This window comes from Condylura cristata, unplaced genomic scaffold (assembly GCF_000260355.1).
Source record: "Condylura cristata isolate star-nosed mole 26May11 unplaced genomic scaffold, ConCri1.0 scaffold00004, whole genome shotgun sequence".
In the NCBI taxonomy this organism is placed as follows: Eukaryota; Metazoa; Chordata; class Mammalia; order Eulipotyphla; family Talpidae; genus Condylura; species Condylura cristata.
In genome coordinates, this window is record NW_004567105.1 from 57589147 (window position 1) to 57610405 (window position 21259).

At 43.6% G+C, this 21259-nt stretch overlaps 1 protein-coding gene across 1 annotated transcript in view; it reads right to left on the minus strand.

Annotated features, from left to right (window-relative positions):
• CACNA2D3 (calcium channel, voltage-dependent, alpha 2/delta subunit 3) overlaps positions 1-21259 on the minus strand; it is a 764442-nt gene that overhangs the window by 51481 nt on the left and 691702 nt on the right. Inside the window, exons 29-32 of the mRNA XM_004676565.2 lie at positions 17989-18051; positions 15047-15117; positions 3266-3341; positions 172-224 (exon numbers count right to left, since the gene is read on the minus strand). Coding sequence (XP_004676622.1) covers positions 172-224; positions 3266-3341; positions 15047-15117; positions 17989-18051 — 263 coding nt within the window. The remainder of the gene's footprint in view (positions 1-171; positions 225-3265; positions 3342-15046; positions 15118-17988; positions 18052-21259) is intronic.

The following is a 21259-nucleotide window of genomic DNA, read 5'->3' on the forward strand; positions in this document are numbered from 1 at the left end:
TCAATATCCAATGTTCTGAAATGTTCAATGAGGTTATCACGTTGGATCTAGTGGTTATAGTTATGAATCTAATGGTTACTAAATGCAAGAAGCCCAGCCTCCAATTCACTCTACAGTGCAAAAGAAAAGCAATGACCTTTTTTTCTTTTTAATGTAGCAAATAGTACTTACAATACAAGTTCTGTCATTATCCATTTTACTGCAGCAAGGAAAGCATTATAAGGCTGAAGAGAAGAATTCAGTTCATTAAAAACAATGTATCACACACAAAATTTGTAGTTTAACTTAAGGCTTTACATAAAGACAATGTTATTCTTCTGGAGAGATTAATATCAGATTAAAAACCAGTGAGGCTCTAACTAAAAGAAGAAAATGGTTGGATACTGTATCCCAAAACTAACATTTTAAAACTTTGAACTTCCCTGTAGTGAGATGTGATTTACAAGTAAAATAAACATGATCTAATACAGGGGTTATCTCTGGGAGGAAAAAGGAAGTTCAGCAAACGATGCTTAAACCTTTACCCTCTAGGGGCTAATATTTTGCAGCCTGATGCTGAGGACCTGGGATCACATAACTAATTTCCAATGGTAATTCAGAGGCTGCCTCTCAGAAAGGTGATTCCCTGTTCTCCATCACTGTATGTCATTCACTGAAACAAGCAAAAATTGCATACACTTGATTTTAATGCCGCCCATGAATTATGCTAAATTTAAGCTGCCTTTTCTCACACTTACATATTTGGACTTGAAAAAAATGATAACCATATAAACATGAGATTTTATCCTTGCTGAAAATCCCCTTCACTCTATAAAAGAAGGCATTGACAGCCTAATCTTTATTTCAGAATATTTTAATTAAAAAAAGCAGTTGGATTGTTTACTCTGTGATATTTCCTATGTGGATAATTCAATTTCCTGAATTCTGGAAAATACCACATCTCCCCCTCAGTTGGTTCTTTGTACCTAGGTATGCCAGATATGCAAGTGCTGGAAGGACTAGGAGACAGGCAGTGACACTGGCAAAGCTGTAGCCCAGATGGCAGGGCCAGAGAAATCTCTGAACCCTGTGCTTGTGCTGGAGTCAGGAGAACTGAAGTGCTGTAATGGTTTGATCCCAGCTTTGAGCATTTTGATAAAGGCTAGAACTAGGATCAGGGAGAGGGATTGTCCAGTTTTAAATAAACCCACTTATACACCCCTAACCATTGTTAGGAGTATGCATTTAAAAAAAAAAAAAGGTGAAACATCACTTTTTCAAGTCAGTAAGGAAATGAACACACAGCAACGACCACAGGACCTACTGGGTTCTCTTGGCCCACCCAGACTGTCGCAGGCTGGATGTCTAGCTCTGATTTCACTGAGTGTATCCACATCATCCCCTGAATCAGAGAGCCTCAGGATTAGGGTGAGATAAGGATGGGACCTATTAACTATTTCCCAAAACTAAATGCAGCCTTGCAGGCCTGTGGTCCTGCCACTGTATTTCTTCTGACTTGAAAAAGAATCATCTTTCTTTCAAAAAACACCCAGGTGGTCACACCATGGGACATTCATTTTGCTGTGCCTTCTGGGCTGGGTGGTGACCTGTCAGGCACCTTTCCTAGAGTGGACTGGAGGGAGGAGAGGATGAACAAAGGGCTGGGGAGGCTTTGGAGGTGGAGGGAGGCAGAGCAGGGCAGCTCAGCCGAGATGGGGGAAGGGTGCTCAGGCACTGCAGGCCAGACACTGGCTGAATCGATGGGGAAATAAAGGGGTTTTGTAAATACAGGATTAAAAATACTAAATGCACAACATCAGTCAGGAGGGTAAAGATATTGAGCTTTTAAGCCTAACGATGAAAAGGTACCTTGGGGATACTGTAAACCTAGAAATATTTATGCTACGGTTAGGAGACGTGTGGGTTCGCACTATTATGTTATACTTTTCTATATGTCCAACTCTTAATTCTTAGCTGCCTGTCAAAAATTTCCCAGCTCCGAATCATTTCCCATAACTTCAGGTAGGAGAACCATGAAAAATACTTGATTTTTTAATGAAAGATCTTCTATCTACAAATGCAAAGGAGTATAGTTTTTAAAACCAAATGGCTAAGAGTCTCTTAAATCTTGGGTTTCAGGTTAACTTTATGTTAGCTTTTTGCATTTACAAAATGATAACATACAAGGATTTATATATCTATGCGTGCATATGTACTTTACACAGTTTGGCATACATATCAAAACTATGTCTCTTTCCTGTGGTCTTAAGTTATTGGTCACCAAGCTTATGCAGCTTGCACACTATAAACTATCTTTTAATGAGGAGTACATTATACCAATTTCTGGCGGACTGAAAGCCAGTTTCTAATCAAGTATAACAATATTTCAAATATTATAGTTATACTGATTGAACTTCAATAGTTCATAGTTGTTCAACAACTTCAACAACTTCATAGTTGTTTTCAAAGCAGCATCAACGGAAGTGGAGCTGACCCTCGCAGCAGTGTGACTGGGGCAGAGCACCCGTGACCTAAACGAGGGCCTGTTCACGAGATGGCAGCTCTAGTGTGAGCCCGAAGGACGAGCAGTTGAACAAAACCAAATTCTTGTTTCTATGAGAATGAGAAGATCAGGAGAACTCCCCTTTTTGAATTTATCAGTAGGGGGCTGCTACATGAATCCACCTGATTTTACAGCTGTCCATCATTCGCACGGCCACTGCATTTGAGATGACACGCAAGTGGATTTTCCTAACCAATAAAGTCAGGAAATAACATTAAATGTTCATTGTCATATATACAATGGAATATTACTCAGCAACCAAAAAAAAAAAAAAAGAAACACATGTCTTTGGCAGCAACTTGGATGGAGCTGGAAAAGATCATGCTTAGTGAGATAAGCCAGAAAGAGAAAGAAAAATACCGGATGGTTTCACTCATAGCAGGAGTATAATGGACCAGGCGAGAAAATAACAAAAATAATGAACAACCATATACCAGAGACATTTTGTGGGGGTTGAGTGGGGAATGGGATAAAAAACAGGGGCAGGGGGAGGGAAATGCATGGGATTATGGTGATGTCACACGGGTGACTCAGTGATGGGAAACCCACGGGGATTACAATTGAGATGAAAAAAAATGTACAAAATGATGTAAAAATAAACTATTATATTATTTTAAAAAAATTTCATTGTCTTACAAAGATAAACTTGGTTATGGCAAAGCAATAGGTGCTCACACACAGACAGAAACATCAGGGGTCTGGAGGCAACTGCTCTAAACTTACGTCCAGGAGACCACGGGCGCCGTCACTGCTCTCCTTGTTGGCTCTGCACATGGCTTGATAGTCATAGAGGGTGATTCTGTAGGGAGAGTGGAAAGGAGCGTTATTGGAAAAACACAGGCACTGAAAGACACTGTGGCCCAGCAAGGTGAATTATCACAAACACCATCATCTGGTGCAGCCGTAACAAGCACAGCAAATGTAAGTCTACCAGGGGTGACAAGCAGCAGCGTGGCAGGGTCCAGCAGTGGGGCCATAGTATGTCACTCCTGGGAGCTTGAAGAACAAAGGGAATACAGGTGTTATGCTGAGCCGTCAGGGATGAGACACATCCCAACCTGATGAAAGGGTCATGCTGGTTTGAACAAGGATCACCCGCCTGCAGCATGCTGTTCTGAACTGGACCCTGGAGGGAGTCCAGGGCCATGTCTTCATGATCTTGGGGCACTGGAAAGAGACAGGGCTGGATCAGAAATAAGAGGATTGTCTGTTTCTCTCCAGCACTGGGAATCAGGTCCTGAGCAAGGTAAAACAGGTACTTTTCCCACACCTGTTGGAAACCAGTTGACTCATTGATTATAATCCCACCTTGTCACCACTATAATAGTGACTGTGTTCTTAATTTTAAAAACAGTAGTTTATGACACAAGAAAATGTTCTCTCCACTGGTAATAAAAGTATAGTTCTCATCCAAATTAAGACCTTGACTCAGCTGCAAAGTAGTTTTATACTATAGCTTTTCTGGATATTTTAGTTCCCCATTAACAAATTTACAAAGCAAAGGAGAATGACAGTTTCTGGTCGCATCTGAACAGCTTTTAGATGGAGTGAGTGTATCACTTATCCCAGAGAAGGCACACATCCCTCCCTTCCCCTGAGCTCCCCTTCCTGCTATTCCAAGCACCCCAGGGAGAGACACTGGAAGTCCAGGCTGAGTATACAGCAGCTTTCAGAGGACCTGTTAACACTGCAACACCAGAACATCCACAAAACTGAAAGGAACTCTCCCCTCAAGAATTCCTTTACAGAAAAAAACACACCGCTAAATGTGAAGCATTCGTAATGCTGTGCCAGAAATAAATATCCAAATTAGAGTTCCCGGTGACAGGTCTGTATCACAGCTGGCCCTAGCACCTGCACAGTACTCAGCACAGAGGAGCACAGGGTTTACAGGGTCAAGTGCATGAGTGATTTCCTGGTTGCATGAATCTTAAATAGATGATGGCATAGCAGAGATGGGAAAGATCAAGGGCAAGTGTGATGTGAAGTTTTTCCTCTGGACAAGTTAGGGACATCACAATCAAAGTTAACAAGAGCCACCCACAGGCACCAAGTAGAAACTGGCCACATGTGACCAGCTCATGATGGAGACCAGGTCCCTACCGCACACACAGCCATCCCTGGCAGCAAGGTCACAGAAGAAGTTGCTCGCCATACAACCTCCCAGCAAGAGCCTGAAGCCTTTCCCTCATCAGAACATTTCTTCCCTTCTGTTGCCTGGCTTCACAGTTGATGAAAGCAGAAACTGTATTCCCCAGGCAGAAAGGAAGCCTATGAATCAGCCAATGGCTAAGCTGGGGAGCCGAGGAACACGCCTCACACAGGAGCGCTCACCATGGACACTACCCAGCTTTGAGTCAACCACTGACCACAGCAGGCCACTCCTGTCTCTCTCTGGCCCACCCTACCTCAGTTTCCATCCTCATCTGAGGGACTTTCAGGTACCTCTGGAAGCACTTTGTAGCATTTGGCAGGAATTTGGCTTCCATCCTTGTCCTACAGCTAACCTATCTTCAGATTTGGCACTTGGGGCAGAGCTGGGTGAGCAGTAGTGTGGCTGATGAACGAGCTTTCCCTCTTATAGACGTGGATGCAGGATGGCTTGGCTTTAAAGGCTGGTTCTGCCATTTACCCATGGTGAAACTGTAAGCAGACTTCTGAGCCTTTATTTTTCATGATGAAATGACTCACAGAGAGGTTCTCAGGTTTAGATAATCAGGCTTGGGGAATTCTACTGAAATACACCAGCACTATGTTACAGCAGAAGGAGATCTAAGCACTATGTTAGCATTGTTACAATCCTTACAGCAGAAGGAGATCTAAGTTCACTCCCTGTTAGAGTCTGGACTTTTAAAACCACACTATACTCAAAGACCCATGTAACAGAAGTGTGATTTAATGTTTAAAATGCTAGCTTTGACTCAGTGACACCTGAAATCAAATTCTAAAGCGTCTCCAATTGCAATGTTACATGCTTCATTTGTTTTTTCACCCTCTTGCTAGCTCAGTTCCCTCCTCTATTAATATAAAATGGTGAGAATAATGGCTACTTTAGAAGGTGGTCATGAAGATTACATGAGATTATGTGTATGTTGCCTTTAACACAGTTCCTTGCACAGAGGAAGCATTTAAGAGAAGACATGGCTGCAGCTTCTGTTAGAATTGATCCATATGATTATCATTGCCATTATTAATTAGTGGGAGTGTTTACAGCAATGGGAATTGACTCAGGCTTTACCCAGTTGGCTGTAGGGTGGACACGCTTCCTGGCTTTCCTAGTTCACTGGGCCACATGATGCAGAATACAATGCAGTGTCAGTCATCTTCAGAAGGAATATTGGGATTGCCTTGAGATGATGCAGGACTTCTGCTGCAGGCTTCACTGAGGACCGTGTTAACAGCAGATGGCGTCTACTAGACTCCACTGAGCAACAGGGCATACGCTGTTCTCAGCCTGTCTTACATGAGACGCTAGTCATGCCCATTTTACAGACGGGTCAGCCCAGTCTCAGGGAGTCTAAGTGCTGTCACCCAGTTCACATTTCACTAGTGGCAGAGCCATTAGATGGGGCTAAGTTGAAGCCACCTCCCTGTGCCTTCTGTCCAGTAGCAGGCTGAAAGGTTCTGGGAAAGGTTTAGACTTCAGACCTGTGCCCATCCCAGTGTCTTATTGGGATGTCACAGGAACTGCTTCCCAGGAAAAGTTCTTACAACCAACATCCAGAATCAAGTTGAGTGACTGTGTGGGGTCACCTGACCAGGTAGGACCAGCTGGCCCCTTGCCAAGGCAACCACCTAGAGGACAGATGACAGGGAGCTCAGGATTCTCCTGGGATCACTTTCAATGGCTCCAGTCCACATGGTGGGACTAAAGTGAACTGTACTGGGGACACACAGGCCAGGATTCCTGCCTTCCATTCCACAAGGCAGCTTTCCTGAATCATTGGCATTGGCATTGGGAGGCTACAAAACAAGGTTTCCCTGCCTTCTCCACGCTTAGACAGCTTTAACTAGATGTTACAGAAAGAGAGACTTTCAGATTATTACCCTTTTTGAAGTGATTTTGTTACTGTTTTAAATAACTCCATTTTGTGGCTACCTGTATCCTGTTCTGCTGATTATAGTTAAAGAACATGATAATTGCCTGCTTTCATTCAGCTCTAAAATAAGCCTGGAGCATCATGCCCTGCCCAAGGTTGGGCTGTGTGCTGCTTCAATCAGTGGTGGGAGTTTTGCTCTTATTTCAGATAACATGCCTTAATCCACATGACATCACCACCAGGCCACTTCAACAGTGGGCTGTAACCCCAAGACCTTATCATTAGCATCTGTGCTCCCCAGAGGGGTTGCTTTGAAACTTTGACAAAAGGCAGATATGGTCTCTCAAGAAAAAAAAAAAATGCAAAGAAATGCAAGCAGTCAGGACAGCCCCTCTTGCCCTTGTACCCGGAGAGCCTTGGACTTGCACGACAGACGTAGGACAGCACGACTTGTCTGAGGCCTTTTTGCTGATTCTGCCCTTTTTTCCATCTAGACAAAAATCAGACCAAGAAAAATATTTTTTCTAAGAATTAGAAGGTTGAATTTCAAAGGTATAAGCTCAGTGAATTTAGACTTGTTAGTAACTGCAGGGGCCAGTGTTTATTAAACACCTACTATGTGCCCATGAGGCCAAGGACTTGACCTGCAGTGACTCGTTGAATTAGCTTGTTTTGGATAAACTATCTGCCTGAAAACTAATCTCAAACAGCTCAATGTTTGCAAATACAGCCCTAGAAGCAGGACAGGGAGGCATTTGACCTAGAGAGCGGCTGTGAGACAGATTTAAGCAATTGTGAATGTAAAAGAATGAGAAGCAAAGTGGCTGATGAAGGTAGCATGTAAAAATATGTATTCTTTGTTGAACTATAAATGTCTTCTCTGGGGACAGCTTTCAGTCTGCAAGTGATGGGGCATAGAGCAGGAACACAGGAAACTCTTAAATGGCTGTCATCATGGGAAGCCTTACTCATTCATCTCAGAAAGCCAAGAAAGCTCAATCTGTTGATCTGAGCACTAACAAACAAACAAAAAGGTGCTTCCCTTCTCTCTCTTTTTGCAATTGGTCACCACCTTTTCCCACAGTGATTTCTTAAAGAGATTTCCTGTCCTTTAAGATCAGCGCAACCATCTGACACAACGGAGCTGCCAAGTTTACATGAACCTGTCCCTGCTGCCTTTGAATGTTTTAACTGGAAATCAGTGAAACAAATCTAATTAATGAAGACCTGTCATTAGCAGAGAATAGTGTCATGTGATGTGACTGGCCAGGAAGACAGTGCATCAGATACTGGGGCTATCAAGGTCCCAGGAGAGAAAGTCTCATTCATTCTGTAAATGAAGCAGAGTCCAATAGCACCAAATGATTTTCATCGGCAGGCACTGATAATATAAAATAATATAAAAAGAAAGTTGCAGATACTCATGATGTCATCATCTCACCCAAGAAATAAAAGAAATAACAATGAGAAATAATCACTTCCTATAGATAGCAGGCATTACCTCTGAGGTTAGGGACAAGGGGAATTTTAGCAGAAAGGAAACTGAGGCTCAGAAAGGTGAAGTAACTGGCCCAAGATCATTACTCTGCTAGAAAATGGAGAAGCTGAAGCTCCTATTTAGGCTTCTAGTATTTAAAGCTTTGCATTTAAGCTGTTTCCCAAGAGTGGACCCCCAGAGGATGGGCCTGCATCACAGAAGGTCCACAGGGCAGATCTGAGTAGAAGAATCTGGACAAAGGGGCAGAAACTTCCTCTCAGTTCCAAGGCGCACAGCTGAGCACACAGGTTGCTTATCTGCACTGTGAGCACTCAGTTTGACATTTATTTAGGCAATGATTCTAAACTCTGCTAGTGCTTTAGAATTCCCTGGGGATCTTAAAAACAAAATTCTATATACGCTGGGTGTCTGCATGTCACCCTGTTCCCCTAAGAGTTCATTATTAGGTTTGGGGGTCCAGCATCAGTTATTTAAGTTGCCCAAATAACTCTAATATATAACCAGGGTTGAAAGCCATGAATTTGAGAAGTCGATGTGCACTTGCCAGCTATTTCTTGCATGCGTCTGTTTCTTCTTCATCCAACTTGATAGTAGTGTTCTGCAGGAAGGGGTGGAAACTTGTCCAAACAACCCATCCTCCCAGTTTCCATGCCAGTCTGGGGTGTGTGATGGGCTGTCTTCAGCCCCCTTCAAGATCCATATATTAAAGTTCTGACCTCCAAGAACCTCCAATGTGTCTGATACTTAGAGATAGGGCCTTTTAAGAGGTGATAGAGTTAAAAAGAGGCCTTTGCAGTGGAGTCTTTATAACAAAAGGAAATTTGAACACAAAAAGAGACACCTGGGATGAACACACAAAGAAGCCAGGAAGAGGCCAGTGAAAAGGTGGCCAAATACAAGACAGAAGGGCGCCCCCCAGGAGAAACCAACCTGCTCACACTTTAATCGTGGACTTCCAGTTTCCAAAACTGAGACCATGAATTTCTATCAAAGCCATTCAATCTTAGCTATTTGTTTTGGTAGCGATAGCAGATGAGTACAATACTGCTCTATTCACCCCCAGCTAAACTGGGGATGTCTGAAAAACTCAAGAAAGGCCAGAATTCCCATCATTCTGGTGAGTTACCATGATTTGATAAACAAGTGTGAGCACGAAGGAGCCAACAAGAGAGTCCTCTGACATAGAGAAGCTCTGGAAAGCTGAATAAATGCTGCAGTAGCTGAAGGCCCAGGTTTCCACTCCAAGCAGAACTCCGCTCTCCCAGTCACACCCAGTTGTCTCCTGGGTCACCAGGGAATACGCACTGAGCTGGTGACCTGCTTGCCCCTCACCAGCCCCTGAAATTACCTCTGCTTGTTAAACTGAAGGGGCAAATGGAATCGCAATTAATCCCATACTGAATAAGAAGTAGAAGAAAGTGTTTGAATTCTTCTTGGTAAATGAGTTAATATAAAACCCACTGAGGCGAGAACTGGATACTGGGTTGGTCCTACCAAAGGAAGCTCTGGCTCTGCCAAGTTCATGAAGCTCTGTCTACATTTTGTGGTGACTGCATCACAATCTCCCCTGCACTGCAACATGCTGCGTGCAGTAGCTTGGTAGCTAGGAGTGTCGCTGTCACTGGTGTCACTGTCATCTGTCAACCCCTCAGGTGTGACCGGGTCTGCTGCTTTCACTGCTGGTGCAGGCCAGCACATGGACAGATGCACTGCCAGGGTTGTGGCCATCTGTGTCCAGGACTGCACTAAGTAAAGAACGGGAAAGTCTGGGAGAGGAAGGGCTTGGTGGTTTCTGAAGTGGATTTACAGGAATCCAGAACATGTGTGGCCTAAAGCAAATGGAGGCATGCTGGATATGGTGAGACTATCAGACTCCCAATGTCCATTCTCCTCTCCTGTCAAGCAGAACCCCAACCTCTCCACATACAGTTTCCCGTAGCCAGGTGTGGCCATGTGACTGGGCATATGTGCTATAAAGAGGGGGTGTATTGTACTAGCACACATTTTACCAAAGAACTTTGTTTTGACCTTTTGGACCTTCTTGATTCCTCCTTCCACCTGGCAGTTTACTGTAGATATATGATGGCTGGCACTCAGCAACTACTTTAGACTGTGAAGTAAATTTGAGATAAAAAGCCAATGTATGGCCCTCCTTCGTGGCACAGCAGGTTAAAGCACAGAACTAGAAGCTAAAGTCACTTCAGCATGAGTTCGAACCCTGCCCCAAAGGTGACCCACATGGCGCGGCAGACCTGTCCTGACTCACCCACTGCTCCCCTCAGCAGTGTACTTTGTCAGTCAGACTGTTTTGCTCCCCTTTCTGTCTCTGGTGAATTCTCTCATCGCCCCTGCCCCTCTGGCCTGTATCCCAGTTTTGTATGCATAAGTAAATAAATCTTTAAAAAAAAAAAAAAAGCTGACATGGAGGAAAGTAAAAAAAAAAAAAATTATGGTCATAGATCCATGATGACAGTTTGAGGTCCTGCAAAACTTGGGTTTCCTTCACAGAAACAGAAGAAAACGTCGATATTCTTAAAATTCCTGTTATTTAGGAATCTCCCATTATTTTCTAGTAGAATCAACTACTAACTGACACATGGATTTAAAATTTGATTGAAAGACTTTCTTCACTATCTCTTTAAGAACAAAAAGCAAGAATGTGAAAAAACATCTCTGCAGAAAGTACATAGTGTGCTTCTACTGTGAAAAAGATGAATAGTGATGAAGAGTACATGATCTGGAATATGAAAGGTGAGAGTGATCAGTTCAGATTCCATCTCTGCCACTCACTGTAGTTAAACTTGGACAAGTTTATTAATATGCTTGCAGCCTTCACGTTCACTTTCTCTGTTGTTAAATGCAAATAATGACAGCGGTTATTTCATGGAGTTGTTATGGGGATTAATGAAAGGCATGCATTGGAACTGTTTGGAATAATGCCTTGTTATAGTTAGTTTTTATTAAATGAGACAGGCTTCTGTTCTGTCACACATGAGGGCAGGTATTGTTATGCTATGATCAGAATTCCTCAAGCAGCAGCTGCAGGGTTTTCAAGAACCGTCATTGGAATCTTCCCATCTCTCCATCCCAGAAAATATGGCCCAGAAACACAATTGTCCAAGCCAGCCTTCTTCTTATTCCTTTCAATGCCACCTCTGACAAAGCATACTATAGAACCACCTTTGGGAGTGCTCACTGATGATTAACACAAAACAATGGAGAAAACAGGGGGAAAAAAAAAAACACCAAAAGTTCTATTGTCACCTGCTTGCAACTGTTTTGTAATGTGCAAAGTTTTTTTTTGTTGTTTTTTTTCATGTATTTTAGTTGATGCTCACAAAATTCCAAGGTTCCTATTTTGGTGATTCAGAAACCGGCCCGAAGAGACAAAGAATCTGTCCAGTCACAGGGTGGTGATTCTGGGGTCACTTCTAGTCCAGCATATTAGGGAAGTCCTGTCAAGAGCCTTACACTTTCCTATGACTAATTATATATATATATATATTTTTTTTCACTTTTTCTTGGGTATTTGACTTTGAATTTGCATCACTGGGGAAAGAAAAGGAAGAGAGAACTCCAATAAAAATATTTTTGAAACAGATTTCCCCTTTGTAGAAAGGGGTACTATTGCTGCCAATGACAGCAAAGAGAACCCTAGAATGTGAACCTGGAGAAAAGCGAATGCAAGACTTACTAGATATGAATATGAGTGAAAAAGAAAAACAGCTAAAATGAAAAATCTAAGTGAGTCACTACTCAGGGGGTCCACCTGGTCCCCTAACAAGAATGACGACATATTTGAAGTTCTCTGTTTGGAACCCAGAGCATCTTATGGGAAAACACGAGAGGCTGAGGATGCAGCACACACAGCCACTTCTGCTGAGAGAAATCTGGGCTGTCTTATTTCTCAGTTGGCCTCACATCCTGAAGCTCTGCTTCATGCATAAGACACCACTGCCTAGCATTTCCCTCCTTCACTTTTCCAACAGAACTAAAGGAAAAGCCAGCACTATTCAGTGCCACTGTAGACAGAACCAGGTAAAGAAAGAAGCCAGAAAATGCTCACTGTGTTCATACTTAGCATGCTTGAATCCAGTGTTGCTAGAAAGAGAGAGAGAGAGAGACTCTTAACCTTTCCAAGCCCCATTTTTTCCCATCTATAAAATGGGTACACTTATGCCGAGGGACAATTCTATGGGCATGCAGTTTGTGCAGCTGCACAAGAACCCAGCGCACCAAAGGGCCACATGATTGGCAGAAGAGTCTACTTTTTCTGTCTTGAAATTCATAATGCTCTTTGAACAAGACTCCCATGCTTTCATTTTGCACTGAGCACTGCAAATGATGGCACTAATCTGTGTTTGTCTCATGGAGCTGCTGGAAAGGACTGCAAAAGACGGGATCTGTCAGGCACGGCACTCCCCGGTGGTAGGGCCTGGGAAGGTAGCTCTGTGGTCCTTACTTTCACACTGCTGAGGCTACTGGCATGTAACTTCCTCCCTCCACACTAAATCACATGTAGCTGGCCGGGCAGAGTCAAATCAACGACTCAGCAAAACTGAACAAGAGTGACTATTTGCTTGTTAGATTATTTGTTAACATGGCTTTGGAACTTTCTCAGAGCACTCTCAAGTTGTGATTTGTTGGCACACATCAGAGACTTCCCTTTCACATGGCACTGAGATGCTGGGACAGCAGGTAAGTTCAGAAAACCAACCTTTGCTTTGCCTGGGCTCAGTCGTCACTGAAGCAACTCAGCCACCATGGCTCCTGGACTGGAGCGGGATTGAGTTTAATAAAGGGACCATGACTTCTGTCCCTTCCTGTCAGTTACTTCGGGCTACATCCTTACAGTGTTCCTGAAATCCAGGTCTTCTCTGAATGAAGAACTGTCAACCGCATGCATGCTCTGATAACATGCCATGCTGGAAAGGGCAAGCGCATGCATTTCAACGAAGACAGCCCCACTCCAGAGCTGGATACTCCCTCACTAGGCATCTTGGAAAGCCAGTGGTGTGTGAATGCAAGAGAAGCATTGTCTGCTTGTCCCAAGCAGAAAGCAGAGCCGAGACTGAGCAAAGTTCCACAACAACAAAAACCACAGTAGCAGCCAGCAATTACTGAGCCTTTAATATCTGCCAGGCTCTGTGTAAGAACTGTATGCTTATTATTATCTCATTAACTTTGACAGTGACCCTTGCAAATAATGATTATCATCCTCATTTTTTTAGATAGGTAACTCGACCTCTTCTAAGTCATGCAGCTAGTAAATGTTAGGGCCTTGGATATGAAGCCAACCCACCTGTATCCAAAGCCCAGACAGTCACTGTTCTCTTTCCCCAGTGAGTGGGGCTTGAAGTAGGCCCAGGAGGCCTATTCACTAATTCCTGAATGATAGCATTGCTGTTATAATTAAGTCCCCATACCTTCCCATTTCTCAAGCATTTTATAGCTATAATATTGGCAAAAGAAAGTTCTAGATTCCTGCTAAACTTCCATTACCCACATTATAGGGAAGATTAAGACTTTAAAATTCCACTAAAATTTTCTCTTTCTCTCACCAAAGTGTTTGAAAAGATATCTAAGAGGGAACAGGAAAAAAAAAAAAGAGATATTTTGTCAAAGATGCTTTCAAACGAGAAAATGTGCGTGATTATTCTCTACCTTTGGCCCTCCTTTCTCCCAAGTTGGAAACGAGTTGGTACACATCCACAGAAAGACAGAGCGAGCCTTGGGTGCCTTAGAGCTGCCCTGAGAAACTCTAAGATGCTGTGGCAAACCCCATGCCAGGCAAGCCCAGCCCGACTCTGAGCCGAGCTTCAAGTATGTGCACAAGGACTCTGGCAAAGAAAGGAAAAAGCACCACGTGAATTTGAAAGGGAAATGAGCAGGCATGAGCACTGCTCCATGCAGGTCTGAGGGCCAGCGAGTGTGTCAGAGATAGCAGAAGAGCTGCAGTCACCCCACTGTGTATCACTTCTTTTCTGCCTCTTTGTGGTACAAATGTGCTATGGAATCTCGAACACTGGGTCATCACTTTTGAATTCCCTGCTTTCAGCACAGGGCTCAGTTGGTCTTGTTGACTGGCTTAAAAGTCCGATTTCCTGAGCTAACACTTCCTGGCCATTGAGCTGCAGGGGAGTAATAAACCCGGGCTGCCTTTCCACCAGCAGCCGGCGAGCCAGGGCTCTCACTGGCGGGCTGAGGTTCGTCCTCGTATTTCCTGCTTTTATACATTTAACAGCATCAAATATGCCCATTAAAGCACCACTTCAAAGGCCACCCGCTCTTCCTGGGAGGTAAAAGAGAGGTAGGCAGGTTGCCTTCCGCAGGAACATCACTGGCATCCTGATCTCCTGGGGTGCAGGCTCTGGAGTTCCCAGGAGTGGGGCTGGCCTGCTGGGGGTGTGGTGGCGGGGGACCAGAGGCTTCCTGCAGGAGGGGAGGGTAAGGATGAGCATGGTCACTACCTAGCTGAGGGTTACCTGTCACCAGGGGCACGTGGCCCCCTCTGAGTTTACTTCCAGCAGCAGATTAAACTTAGCCCCATCTGGAGCAAATTTTGAGAACTTTTACTTAGTTTTCTAAAATTTTCTCAAGTCGCTAACATCATTTTCTATCCTTGAGTTCCAGATTTCGAGCAAGCTTTCCCGGCTTGTCAATGAGAGTTCTTTGTGATCACTGCTTGAGACTGATAGAATTGTGTCCCACTGCAGGCTCAGACTTCAATATTGGCCTCCCATAAAGTCTACACTGGGTGAACAGGAAACTCATTGTGAGCAGCCTCTCTCAGACTCTTAACACTCATGCAGGAGGCATCAGATTTCAGCGAGATCTTCTGGAGCATGAACACAAGTGAAAACCAGCCACGGGGTCAAGTCTGGGCTTGCTTTATTTGACCTTGGTTTGTTTTATTTTATTTAGGCAAACTATTTCAGGGGGCACAGGGGACCATAAAATCCTTACCTTTTAAAGGAGCCCATTGTTAACAATTTGTTCATCACAGCTCCCTCGACCTCACCGAAAAAGTCTCCAGTCTGCGGAGAAGAAGAGAAGACCCGTGAGGAAGTGTGGATAAATACTGTGCCCAAACACCAGAGAGGAAAGAAAAATGGGCCCAGTCTGTGTCCTGGTGCGGGCAGGAGCAGAAGGCAGGTTCTCAGGATTGCTGTTACATAAAAGTGGCAAGGTCTTAACAGCAGATGTGAATGCTTCCACAACACTGGCCAGTGTGTGTGTGTTGTTGTTGCACATGTGAATTAAAACACACATGTGCGCATGTGTACACACACATAACCCTTGAATGGAGTAGGCATTAACTCGCACTTAATTCCTTGCAATTAAAACACTACTTCATATAGACAGAAACAGCCTGTGAAAAAGCTTCCTAAGCAATAATAAAGAGAATTGCTTAAAATTCCTGGATGACCTGTTTAGAGAAATAGAGCAGTCCTCTTCGTCAGTCCTGGAAATTCCCTACAGTTAAGAATATGTCCTTTTTCAAAATCACTTTCTGCGGAACCCTCTTTTTGTTCGCAGGCAGTTACTATGTTGACAATGAAGAAGGGGGCCCAATCCTTCAAGCAAACAGCACTACTAGTCAGGCTTCTAAGAGTCACCCCTACCCTGGGGCTGTCTGCAGGGCATTTCAGTCCTGGCAGTCCTTCTCTGTCACCAGGCTGTACTTTTTGCAAGACAAGTTCTTGGTGCCCGGTGAGATCTGCAAACTCAGTGGGGGGCTAAAGGATGGCCATCCTCCTGCATCCCTGGGGACTTCCTGAGTCACAGTCATCAGGCTGGGGGGTGGGCATACACAGTACAGCAGAATGGAGCATGGGCAGCAGCCTCCCTGGCCAATACCCTAGAACAAGCTGGTATAGATCCACTGAGAGCTACCCCTCCCCATATCTCCTGTGGGTGATCTATGGATTTGTAATTTCTGTATGGGTAGGTGTGTGGACGGCACTGCATTTAGCCCAAATTGCATCAATTCCTTCAGTTTTATATTAGCTAAATCTCAATTCCATTTTATAGCCAAACTCTTGGGAGTTTTCAAGCAGAAAGGCGGATGGAGACTTCGCCTTGCCTTTTCCACTCCACGGACACTGGAACCTTCGGCAAACTCTGGGCGTGTGCTGCCTGCCGCTAAGGGCAAGAAGCACATTTGTAAATGTAAATATGCCAGTGTCAATGGAACCGGTTGTTAGAAGAAGAAGAATTATTCTAATTGGGGCGCAGGAAACCAGACAATATCAAACATGCCCAGGCAGAGCCGACAGCAGCCTCCTGGGGGCAGGGCTGCAGGCCTGTTCCACAGAGAGAAGGCAGCTGGCAGAGCCTCTGTGTGCAGAAGCCTGGAGAGAGCAGCTATTTCAGTGGTGCATTTGGTTGGTGAGTCCAGATTCACACTGAAGACAGCCACAGAGCCCTTCCTGCCCCCAGCGTGGGCTTCTTCCTTGTCAGTGCTTTGTTGGTAACTTGGATTCTTACTCCATTCATTCAGGAAAATTCTGATGCCGCTCTTCCCAAAGCAGAGGGCTTCGAGCCACACACCTATTACCTTCCTGCACCCAGCAGACAGGCTGTGTTTCCTGGGTTCCTTTTTAAAGTCCAATACCAGGCATATTCAGCATCTGATGTGACAGCCTGAGGATGGTTTGGCTCTCTCAGTAGTGCAATTTTTCACCCATCAAAGTTGTATTTAAAATCCTGCAACACTGGCATGGATTCGAAAGTGAAGTGAAATTTGACATGGTCTTTGGAACCAGTGTTTATAAATTAACAAGCCATCAAACTCAGACCCGAAGGAGCCACATGTAGGGGCAATTAACTAATTTATTAAGCATTAATGGGCCTGTTGTACTGTTGACTACCAGAGAATTTTAAGTGATTTAAATGGGACTTCATGACAAAAAATGTTAGTCTCTGAAAATATTAGAGGTAGAATACGCCTTTTATTGTCTGCTATCTTCCTACAGAGGCCACCGGGAGGTCCAGGCAGGGGCAGCTAAAGTTATTTGCCCAAGATAATAAAACTAATTAAAGAACGGAGCTAGTACCAGAAATCATCTGCCTTCACCTCTAAAGTTACCGTATTACACCACACTGCTCAGCTTGCCTGTAGTTTCTTTCTTTTAATATCCTAATGGAATTTCTAGTTGCAGAAAAAGTTTTAATGTACAAAAACGTTAATGGAGAAACCTGTTTCTCTATTATGATGCTACTGATTTTTAACTCATGTGCTGATTTCTAGACATAGTGGAGATTCCTGTGCTCGGCCCCATTGCCAGGTTTCTTTCTACCTCCACATTGCACACAACTCAATCAAATGATGAAAAATTTTTCTATCGCTGCATCCATGTTCCTAGGCATTACTGAACTCAGATAACTGATGTTTAAAAAGCAAAAAGTAGAAAGAAAAGCCATAATGATAATTATGTAGGAATAATGTGTGTGTGCATGAACATAGTTGTGGTAGTAGTAGTAGTTAGTTGTAGTAGTTAGTAGTAGTAGCAGCAGCAGCAGCAAGAAGATAAAAATATCAAAAGGTGGAAACCTCCTTAAAACTGCCCCAACATTTTAAGGCACCTTCACCCTTGAGGCAAAGAATTCTATAAATTGAACATTTTATGAGTGAGAGAGCAGACCTGGTCCCGCCTCCCTCCCCTCTGCACCTCCCCCCCCCCACCTTTCGCCTCCCCCACTGGGAGGTACAATCTTTTGGGGGCCTGCTGAAAAGTAGGCTGTGACATTCTTAGCAGGATGGAAATAAGTTTTTACAATCTACTGCTATCACTTACCTCTTAAATATAGGTCATTGTCTCTAGTTTTAAGAGCATAATTTGCTCCACAAACCCAACCACATTTTGAGGCCCTCCTGTGTGAACTGGTAGAAGCTTCTTACTCACCTGTGTGTAGTCTTCAGACACCAGAATAAACCCATTATTGTCTATAAGGTAACAGTTCACAGTCTAGAAAATAAAAATACCACAGTTTCAACTTGGGAACCTCAGACTGCTTTTACATGAAATGACGTACTTCCAACCTGAGAGAAAGTGCTTTTAGGTTGTTTTGGGGAATGGGAAATGCCTTCCAGCTCTAGGAGTGAAGGACCTGGTGAAGTTAACCCCAGTGTTTACTTGCAAAACTAACAAACAAAATTCAAACACCCAGCAAGCCTTGAACACTTCAGAGTAGGATAACAAGAACATACATTAAAAAAAAAAAAATACCTCAATTACATCAATTACATTCTGTCTTCCTTTTTTTTTTTTTTTTTCTTTATATGACCTGAATAATATTTCCCAGGAACAAAGTGTTCAGAGAACGCAGAGCCTGTATTCTTAGTGGTCGAGGTGCTGGCTGTTTTGAAAGCCAAACGCCAGCACAATGTCATTACTATAATGATGTATTAATGAAAACACCGTGTCAGCTCAGAAGACCATCAGGGGACCAGGTAATATTTTTTAATTTGTTCATAGACTTAGGCAGGGGGGAAGGGGCAGACTTCTGTTAAAGGGGCCCCTCAGGCCTCCTAAAGGTTTTCAAACTGTGTTTTTAATTGGGAGCTGGATTTGGGGGCAGGGCTGTTAGCTTTTGGTAGCTCAGACTTATAAATTGTAGAAAGCAAGGTAAGCCCAAACCTCTGCTTCCCCCACACTACTTTAATCTCAAGTGAATGATTTGCTACAGGCTAAGTTTTAATTACAGTGCTGTGGAGTTTAAACTTAAGGTTTAATTCTGTCCTTGATGTAACTCAGTTTCTATTTATTGCAGCTTTACATACCAACTGCAACATTTAATTTGTAACATATCTTTACCCTGAGCTAAATTCCCCCTAGCTCCAGGCCACGGCAGGACTGGTGTTTTCTGACACATTTACCTATCCTCAGAGTTGGTTTTAGCCTGGCACGAAAGTACAGCAGTGAGTTGGTCAGAAAGATTCAGTTTTTACTCCTACGCAGTGGTGGAGGATCAGTAGAAGATTTCAAGCCCTGCTAGCACCTTTTAGAAAAGTGGTGGCTGCGTTGGTGAGCAACAGAGCTTTCCTTGGTCATCCTTATTCAGATAGTGATCACCTCAGTCCTCACAGCCAGAAGTCATGATAGAACCAGAAGTCATGATAATTCATCCTGCACCCCTAATTACAAAATTAATTCCCCTTCAAATGTGCCTACTAGTACTCTGCTATTATACCTATCGCTTTGGTCAATATATTTTTTTGTCTACTATTATATATTTTGGAAATATTAAGACAGGTAAGAGGCAGATTGGTTATAAAATCAACTGAAAATTTCAAGCAAGAGGCCAGATTTCCTGAAGTCCCCGTAAGTGATGCTGGAGATCAGCTCCAGTCTCAAAGACCATTGGTACTTTCATGTCTATCGGCAGTAACACAAGAAGAAAGGGAAAAATCACCACAGAAATCATGGAAGATGCTTCCAGAAAGAATGATTTCAAAAGCACAGGACTAAGAGAAGGTCCTGGGCAAATCAACTACCTCCCCTGTAGTTGGCCCTGCCAGATCACTGAGAACATCGAATGCAAAGCAAAGGGTTCCCTACTGTGCTTTTATGATTGTATCGGAAATATTATGCTCACTGTTCTCAAACTCCAACTGAACCAGGGCAATTATAATCTACATTTAGCAAAACAAGTGCCTTTTCAAGATCTCCACTGTATTTAGCAGGAAAGCTTCAATAAAGTGTTCCACTATTTGTTAACACGTGTTTGGCTCTTTTCCTGCCCTGGTGTCTTGGCCAGCAGGACCTTTGTGCTCTTCATGGTGACCGATCGGGGCATTCAGAGAAGACTCTCAGTGTGCCCACTCTCTTCCGGTGTGGAAGGAGCAAGGAGAGCATTCTGGAGGAGCAGAGATAGCCGTTTCAACTTCAAATATGTACAACCAAGCTATAATAATGGGACGGTGGCAAAGCAGGGAGAACACCAATTGGAAACAATTGGCATGTGGTTCAATCTGATGAGAATGGACCTGAGAATAGGAAGAAGGTGGGTGGGGAGGAAGAAGAAGGTGAGGAGAGGAGAGGATGGCAGCTCGAGGAGGACATCCTCTGACGCAATCCTGACTGTCACTCTGTCAAGTAGGGAGTCTCCTCTCAGACAGAGAACTGCAGCCCAGAGGAGTTGCCTTTCCCAAGGCCACACAACTAAGAGCTGTGGGACTCCAAGGGCACATTCTTTCGCTGGCCAACTTCCTCTGCCTTCCAGAAGACCCCAGGATAGAGTCAGGATCTCTGTTCAGGGAAGGTTTTACTTGTTTGACAAAAGCAATCCCTTGGTCTCACCTGCCACACAGTCCACAGGCCACACAACTAGTGGCAGAAGCATCAGCAAAACCAGTCACTATGCCAAGGCTTGACTTGGGTGTTGTTATCACGATTAAAAACAACAGAAATGACTGATGTTTGGGGCCCAGGGCTGTCAACTCCTGCTGTAGGTTTCTGCCAACCAACTCTAAGCACACCATTCTTAAGTTAATACCTGAGCGCAGTAGACTCAGACACAGCAGAGGGGATTCTCTGTACATACCCACCACTTGCTAAGGAAAAAATCTATGACAAAAAATGTCCATGTCAGACCAGAGTGTAAAACATACTTGATGGTCCACTCAGTTTGGTCAGATTAAGTATACAATTTACTATCTGGCCATGGGGAAGGAACAGTGTGGTAAACCAAGTTCCTGGAGGAGTAATTGTTCACTTCCTCCAAAGGTGCCTCACCTTTGTTTTAAGATAGTAGACACTTTTTCCTGGGGAAGGGTTAAGGGCTACCATTTGTTTCTTTATATTGAATAGTTGTTGAAATCTATTTCTTGAGCCATGCTACCCTCTGCCAATTTTAAAATTCATTTTCTCCCCTTAAGGTAGGATTGCATGACAGGTACTTGTTGTCAGAGAAGATTCTAGGCTGTACTCATTCATGGATAAGTTTGCATGTCAAGGTTTATACAAAACAAAACAAGCAAACAAAACAAACAAACAAACAACAACAACAACAAAAAAACGTGGATTATTAAAAAACAAAACTTGGGCCATTCCATGAAGAAAGAAACTGAGACTATCACATCACATTGTGATTTATAAATCACTGAGAAAATCACAGGTCAAAAGCAAGAACATTTTTCCATGGAGGTAAACTTGGGCCCATGAACCTGGAACT